Genomic DNA, 7,753 nt, shown 5'->3' with positions numbered 1-7,753 from the left:
CATTACTTTGAGTGTTATATATAATATGACTAAATGTGTTTCTGTGTTGCAGGGACAGTCAATAAATGGAACAGCAAGGCCACAGAACATGACATAAGCAGAGCTGTGGGAGACCACCTCAAGCCCCTGGTAGAGCCGGGGGTGGTGTTTACCACTCCACCACGCCTTCAGCAGGCTGGAAAAGTGGGATTGATCTGGTTGATCCATTTCAACAAATGCACTGGGTTGGTTGAAAAGTGATACTAAACGTACATACCAGCACTATTTTGACATAGTGGGAAATATACTGAATTTATACTGTTTTCATAATAAGATGGACCAAGATACGTATTGGTTTTGCAAGAGTCTGTTGATTGTCAGTCATTGGGTTAATTTCTTTTGCAATATGTTCAAATCAAGCTTTATTTATACAACACATTTCAGACATGGATGCAACACAGGAAAAAAAATAAAACAATGAAAATAAACAGAAATATTTACCACAACAAACATAAGATTAACAACTGAAAGACGAATTAGCATTCTAAGGAAAATCCATTGATTAAAATATTAATTGGATGCAACATCCAACCCAAAATATAAGCATGTTTTTAGGAGGGGCTCTGAAAGACACTATTGGGGTGTCCACTGAAAGTTGACTAGTAACAACAACTGGGACCTAAAAGACACCCACCATGAGACCCACTAAATCTGCCCAAGAAGAGGAAAACAAAAGAAAAACACACACCAAACTTAAAGACAGGAAGAAAACCAAAAAGGTGGAGCAACTAAAGGTGTTGACTCTCCACATGTATCAAGACAACTGGAGCACTGGGCCAGACACTCTTAAATAGAACCTGGACCAGCTCAGGTGAAACACCTTCCCACTAACGAGATGGACAAGCCAGCACAGGTGTAACACATACTGACTAACGAGGTGACACCAATCAGTGCGTCCTACGTGCTAACGAGCTAGACGTGCTAACGAGCTAGACGTGCTAACGAGCTAGACGTGCTAACGAGCTAGACGTGCTAAAGTCCAACCTCAAAACATAAATGGAAAAACCAAAGCCTGTAACACCTTAAGACAACAAATATATCCTATATTTTTGTTGGAAAAGTTTGCTCACCACCAACAGAAAACAACTTCCATTTCACATTATAATCAACTACAATGATTCACCTTCACCAATATAAACATGGTGTCTACTGGCTGTCAACAATTAAAAACAAGAAAAAAAACACGCATTTCTAAATAATAATATACAATAGTATTATTTGTTTCTCCTTTTTCTTTCTATAGAATCCTAAATCCCTCTAGCTTCCAGAACACTCGTCTTCCTAAAACTCACTAGATTCTAGAACTCTCCTCTTTCTAAATCCCACTAGCTTCTAGAACTCTCGTCTCCTTGGAACGAGCCCAAACAAAACTCATCTCCAATACGGAAAAACGTGCAGTCCAAATAAATAAAGATCCATAGCAACGCACTAGCTAAATGCAAAACACAAATCTTATTTCCATTTGGGGGGAAATCAGGTTGAACCTGCTCTTGAAACTAACACAACAAAACAAAAAACACATGGAAATGGAGATATCTTTTACCTCACTGGTTAGAGGACAACCTGCAGAAGACAGTCAGCTACATTTTGGAGTGATGCAGTTAAATTTAGGGGTCACTAAACAAAGCAACACAACATTTATTTGTCATAACTCATCGATATCATGTTGAAATTAATTGTGCCGAGAGGAGGGAGATGAGGTTGCACGTCCTGTTAAAACTAACAGCTCAAAAACCACACGGAATCTGGGGATAATGTGTACATCACTGGTTAGAGGACAACTTGTAGAAAACAGCCAGATACATTTTGATTCAAGTGCCTAACCAACATGGTAAGTGTAACACAACTCTTTTTTTGTTAGTCACTTTTTATTATATCTCATAAATAGTACTCTTCCAATTCAGAGCCTGGATTTTGCCCCTGAGGCTAATATCCATATCATGTTGAAATCAATAGAACAGGGGCAAACGTTTAGGGTTCTACATTGTGACACTATTAAAATACTCCTAGTACAATGTTAAAACATTCTACATTGTGACATTATATCATTGATATCATGAAACAACTCATTCATGTATTTTCTGATGTTTGATCAGATGTATTTTACCGGAGAATCTCTTGTCACACTGATCACAGCTATAAGATTTCTCTCCTGTGTGTGTTCTCTGGTGTCGAGTCAGAGAGCCAGATGTAGTAAAACTCTTCCCACATTGACCACAGCTATAAGGTTTCTCTCCTGTGTGTCTTCTCTGGTGTCGAGTCAGAGAGCCAGATGCAGCAAAACTCTTCCCACATTGATTACAGCTATATTGTTTCTCTCCTGTGTGTGTTCTCTGGTGTAATATCAGGCTGTCTGGCCGAGTAAAACTCTTCCCACATTGATTACAGCTATAAGGTTTCTCTCCTGTGTGTACTCGCTGGTGTCTAGTCAGATGGCAAGATGAAATATAAGTCTTCCCACATTGATCACAGCTATAAGGATTCTCTCCTGTGTGTGTTCTCTGGTGTCGAGTCAGAGAGCCAGATGCAGCAAAACTCTTCCCACATTGATCACAGCTATAAGGTTTCTCTCCTGTGTGTACTCGCTGGTGTCTAGTCAGATGGCAAGATGAAATATAAGTCTTCCCACATTGATCACAGCTATAAGGTTTCTCTCCTGTGTGTGTTCTCTGGTGTACAGTCAGGTAACTAGATGAAATAAAACTTTTCACACATTGATTACAACTAAAAGATTTCTCTCCTGTGTGTATCCTCTGGTGTGATAACAGGTTGCTTGACTGAGTAAAACTCTTCCCACATTGAGTACAGCTGTACGGTTTCTCTCCTGTGTGTATTCTCTGGTGTAGAGTCAGAGAGAAAAATGTAGTAAAACTCCTCCCACATTGATCACAGCTGTAAGGTTTCACCCCAGTGTGAATTCTCAGGTGTACTTTTAGTGCTTTTAATCTTAAGTAACTCTTCCCACAATCAAAACAGTGGTGAGATTTCTCTCCTGTGTGTGTTCGCTGGTGTATTTTAAGTTCTGATGAAGATTTGCAAAGTTTTCCACAGTCAGAGCAGCAGATAGATTTCTTCCCTGTGGGTCTCTGCTGGTGTTTCTTGAGGTGATAGAATCTGGACAGACTCTTCTCTGACTCGTTAGCATCATGATGTTGAGGCTCCCCAGAGGATCCATGATAGCCACGTCTCTCTCCTGAAAGAACAAGTCAGACAGATAGTTAAAGGCTCTCAACAGCAGAAATCCACTGAAAAAGGTGATGCCAACAGCGTAGCCATGATACTGTACAACAATTGACGTCTGTAATGAATGTTAAAATTACTTGACAATTGTCTTAAGACAGTCAAGTGAGCAACAATAGTCATATTTAGTATTGTTTTCACATTAGTAGTAACTAGAAATAAGTAAAAGGTGTTGAACTCCTAAGCAGTGTGCCAGGCGACTTTTGTTCTCAAATATAGGCACCTTTCTGTGTTTGCTAAAATTGCGACAAGGGTGATGCGCACACAATTTGATTGCAGAAACACCTCCCTGCTAATGCAGAAACCGCTAGTTATGGATGTAGTATATCTGCCTGGAGCAAAAATGGTGAGCAAGTGGCCTAAGTTGTGCCATTAGAGATCTGGGTTCGAGTCCAAGCTCTGTTGCAGCCGGCCGCGACCGGGAGGCCCATGGGGCGACGCACAATTGGCCCACCGTCGTCCGGGTTAGGGGAGGGTTTGGCCGGCAGGGATATCCTTGTCTCATCGCGCACTAGCAACTCCTGTGGCGGGCCGGGCGCAGTGCACACTGACCAGGTCGCCAGGTGTACGGTGTTTCCTCCGACACATTGGTGCTGCTGGCTTCCGGGTTGGATGGGCATTGTGTCAAGAAGCAGCGCGGCTAGGTTGGGTTGTGTTTCAGAGGACGCATGGCTCTCGACCTTCGCCTCTCCAGAGTCCGTATGGGAGTTGCAGCGATGAGACAAGACTGTAAGTACCAATTGGGGAGAAAAAAGGGGTTAAAAAAATATATATATTTAAAAAATGGTGAGCAAAGATTAGTTTTCACAATGTATTCTTAATATTACAGCACTAGATCAGGAGTGCTACTCAAGGAAACTCACATTAAGCTCTGTGTCTATTCACTACTTCACCACCATGGGGGAAAATCAGGGGAGTTCTCATAGGCTGACAGCAAATAAAGCCTCCTTTCCAGGTTGATTATGATTATTATTATCATCATTTGACACTACTTTGGATTATAATTGTAAGGCTCGTTTGAATGTCCTGATTTAATATAATGTTTGTGTTATTGTCGAAAATGCACTACTTTATATTTAAAAACGACTTCAACCAGTAAAATGATCATTGGCTAGTTTTCCCATCAGCCTGACATCAGCCTGCCAATGAGGTTTTGTCCACTAAGTGTATGCCAAAATGGTCTATAATCTCACCTAACAATAACATAGACCTACTGTAGGACCCATAACTTCACCTAACAACAACATAGGTGAATCACCAGATAATTTTGTGAATAATCCCACTAGGCTACTCTGTAATGTGTTGTCATTCTAAATGTCCTGAATAAAGGAAAATAGCTCTGTGTGTTGTACAATAGCCTATCCACCAAGGAACAGTTCTCTACACATTATGAGCTAAGTATCTCCGTTTCCAAACGGACTAACGAGACCCTACTGTAAATCAAGTAGACAATAACACATTATAAATATCGATTTGTTTGGGATGATGGATCAAACGTGGAGCATTTGACTGGCATGCAGAAAATGATTTCCTGGATCAGCTGATGATAGTTGAACATGTGACTGTAACTAAACAGCTACAGTATTAAGTATTATGTGTAATTATTTAAGAACCGCATTAATGACAGTATCCATTTGGGAGTTGTCAATAAAGTTAAGGTGACTCTTGGTTAGAACCATTGGATTTAGTAAACTGAAATGATTTAGGATTTCTGTGCCCATGAAAACTGTTTTCCCAGCGTAACATAAGGAGACAATAAATGTTACGTAGTTAGAGAGCATTTCAGAGATCTGAATACAAAAAACTGTCCGACAGCAAGATCCAGTATTTAAGTTAAAGTTTATCATATGACAAGCTTAACGTTATGACTATAAATACTGTTCCCTGAAGGAGGGAAACTAGGTACAACATACTATTAAATCCACACGTTATGACTATAACTACTGTTCCCTGAAGGAGGGAAACTAGGTACAACTTACTATTAAATCCACACCTCGCTGGAAGCCCCGCATTCCATAGGTGATGAGCGTGAGACTCGGATATATTCCTTAAATGATTTAATCCTTAAATTTAATACCTCACTTCACCGACCCAGGAAGTGGCGGAGCCAAACAGGTGTTGTAACTCGTTCATAACTGGCACGCAGATCGGTAGAAATGGTAAGATAAATTGGCACTTCAAACGGAAATGGAAAAAGTTTGCCTATTTTACCGGAAACTTCAGGAGCATAACGTCAGAATTAACGAAGGCCAGCAGCAGGTGGGGAATTGGTTATTTTCTTCTGGTTATATTGACCTCTGGCTTCCTCAAGTCATTTGTGTGTGTTAATTATTTAATCAAATGCTTGAAGCATCAGTTCAATTTAAGTTCTGCACATACAGTTGATTTTATTAAACACATGGAGTGTGTCTATATGAACAAATACACGTCATAAAATTTCAACCAATCAATTGGTAGAAAGAATACAGTAGGTTGTATCTCTCTAGGTCATGCCAGTAGGTTACAGTAGGTTGTATCTCTCTAGGTCATGCCAGTAGGTTACAGTAGGTTGTAACGCTCTAGGTCATGCCAGTAGGTTACAGTAGGTTGTAACGCTCTAGGTCATGCCAGTAGGTTACAGTAGGTTGTAACTCTCTAGGTCATGCCAGTAGGCTACAGTAGGTTGTATCTCTCTAGGTCATGCCAGTAGGTTACAGTAGGTTGTAACTCTCTAGGTCATGCCAGTAGGCTACAGTAGGTTGTATCTCTCTAGGTCATGCCAGTAGGTTACAGTAGGTTGAACCTCTCTAGGTCATGCCAGTAGGTTACAGTAGGTTGTATCTCTCTAGGTCATGCCAGTAGGTTACAGTAGGTTGTAACTCTCTAGGTCATGCCAGTAGGTTACAGTAGGTTGAACCTCTCTAGGTCATGCCAGTAGGTTACAGTAGGTTGTATCTCTCTAGGTCATGCCAGTAGGTTACAGTAGGTTGTATCTCTCTAGGTCATGCCAGTAGGCTACAGTAGGTTGTATCTCTCTAGGTCATGCCAGTAGGTTACAGTAGGTTGTATCTCTCTAGATCATGCCAGTAGGTTACAGTAGGTTGTAACTCTCTAGGTCATGCCAGTAGGTTACAGTAGGTTGTAACTCTAGGTCATGCCAGTAGGTTTCAGTAGGCTGTATCCAAGTGGAAACAATTATCAACCCAATGTGGAAAGTGTTGAATTTGGTCAACAACAAAATGAATGGCTTATTTGCTACTTGATCTAACAGAAGTTTCGTAATGACTAAGTTGTTATGTGGACATGTGACATACCGACAACTTTGATAAAAACACTTTTGGAGTTGTCTCCAGATCGCTATGCATATTCATGCTAGTAGCTTAGCATCTCTCTCCATTGAATACAGGCGGTTGACGACAACAACCCTCATAGAATATAAACAATAGATTACAATAATAAGATGTATCCACCAATCCAAAGACAGGATAGGCGGGAAAACAAGGGGTAGCTTGTCTCTACGTCGTCTGATTCTAGACATATCAGTCATCATCCCAGGGCCCTCCGTTGAAGAGGTATTGACGAGCCAACTTCGAATATCCAAAGTTAAAAACTAATTGAAGGCGGTACTTACTGGTGTTAATCAGATCTCCTATCTCCTCCTCTTCATCTTCCAATGTGACAGTAATCTCTCCTTCCTTCTTCACTCCAAAAACAGCATCATCCTCTTCTTCCTCTTGTTTAACTGAAACGTCTTTCTCTTCATCTTTCACTGTAACAACCTCACCCTCTACTTCTTGTTTTACTGTAACATCCTCCTCTTCCTTTTCCTCCTCTTCTTTTACTGTAACATCCTCCTCCTCTTTCACTCTGAACGCATCTTCTTCTTTCACTGAAACGTCTTTCTCTTCTTCTTTCACTGTAACAGCCTCACCAGCTACTTCTTGTTTTACTGTAAGATCCTCCTCTTCCTTCTCCTCTTTCACGACAATGTTCAGCCCCAGAGCTTCTTTCTCCGTCCAGCAGACCTCATTTTCTTTAACAGGAGGGGAGTAGTTTAGGGAGCTCATGTTCGGGGATGTTAGCTAGCTAGCTATCATTAGCGACTAGGCTAATGCTAACTTAACCAGCCAGCTACTATAGCTGACTAATAAAAAATAACGTAATATTAAATTAAATAGGTTAACAAGTAGATACGACAGAAGTTTGTCTAAAACACAGTAGCTAATATAGACCGAAAGCGTATAAACAGCTTGAATCTTTCGGCAATGTTGGCTAGCAAGCTACCGAGGTGGTTGACGAGCTGTTTATGAAGAACCGTCCACTAGATTATACGTCACGCTGCAGCATCGCCTGAAAGACGCACATCGCCGTCTGCTGACTGGAGGGAAACGCAGTTGAGGATCACATTTTATATTCAGTCAAAGATTATTTTACATGGATTTAATTAAATAATACTATTGAGACATACAAAGACAGGAATGTGGTGATTGATTAG

The 7,753-nt window shown here is 40.7% G+C and overlaps 1 protein-coding gene across 1 annotated transcript; it reads right to left on the bottom strand.

The window, feature by feature from the left end:
* Positions 1-384: 384 nt before the first annotated feature.
* On the bottom strand, positions 385-7,548 carry LOC145863401 (uncharacterized). The gene is made up of 2 exons (XM_082968333.1): positions 6,890-7,548; positions 385-3,232 (listed from the first exon to the last, which is right to left on the bottom strand). Exons 1-2 carry the CDS (start codon positions 7,323-7,325, stop codon positions 2,106-2,108), a joined length of 1,563 nt encoding a protein of 520 aa, XP_082824459.1. The 5' UTR covers positions 7,326-7,548; the 3' UTR covers positions 385-2,105.
* Between the last annotated feature and the right edge of the window lie 205 nt (positions 7,549-7,753).

Source organism: Salmo salar, chromosome 02, assembly GCF_965601325.2.
Source record: "Salmo salar chromosome 02, fSalSal1, whole genome shotgun sequence".
NCBI classification, from domain to species: Eukaryota; Metazoa; Chordata; class Actinopteri; order Salmoniformes; family Salmonidae; genus Salmo; species Salmo salar.
The sequence above is the reverse complement of the archived record's forward strand: the minus strand, read 5'-3'. Positions and strand labels throughout refer to the sequence as shown.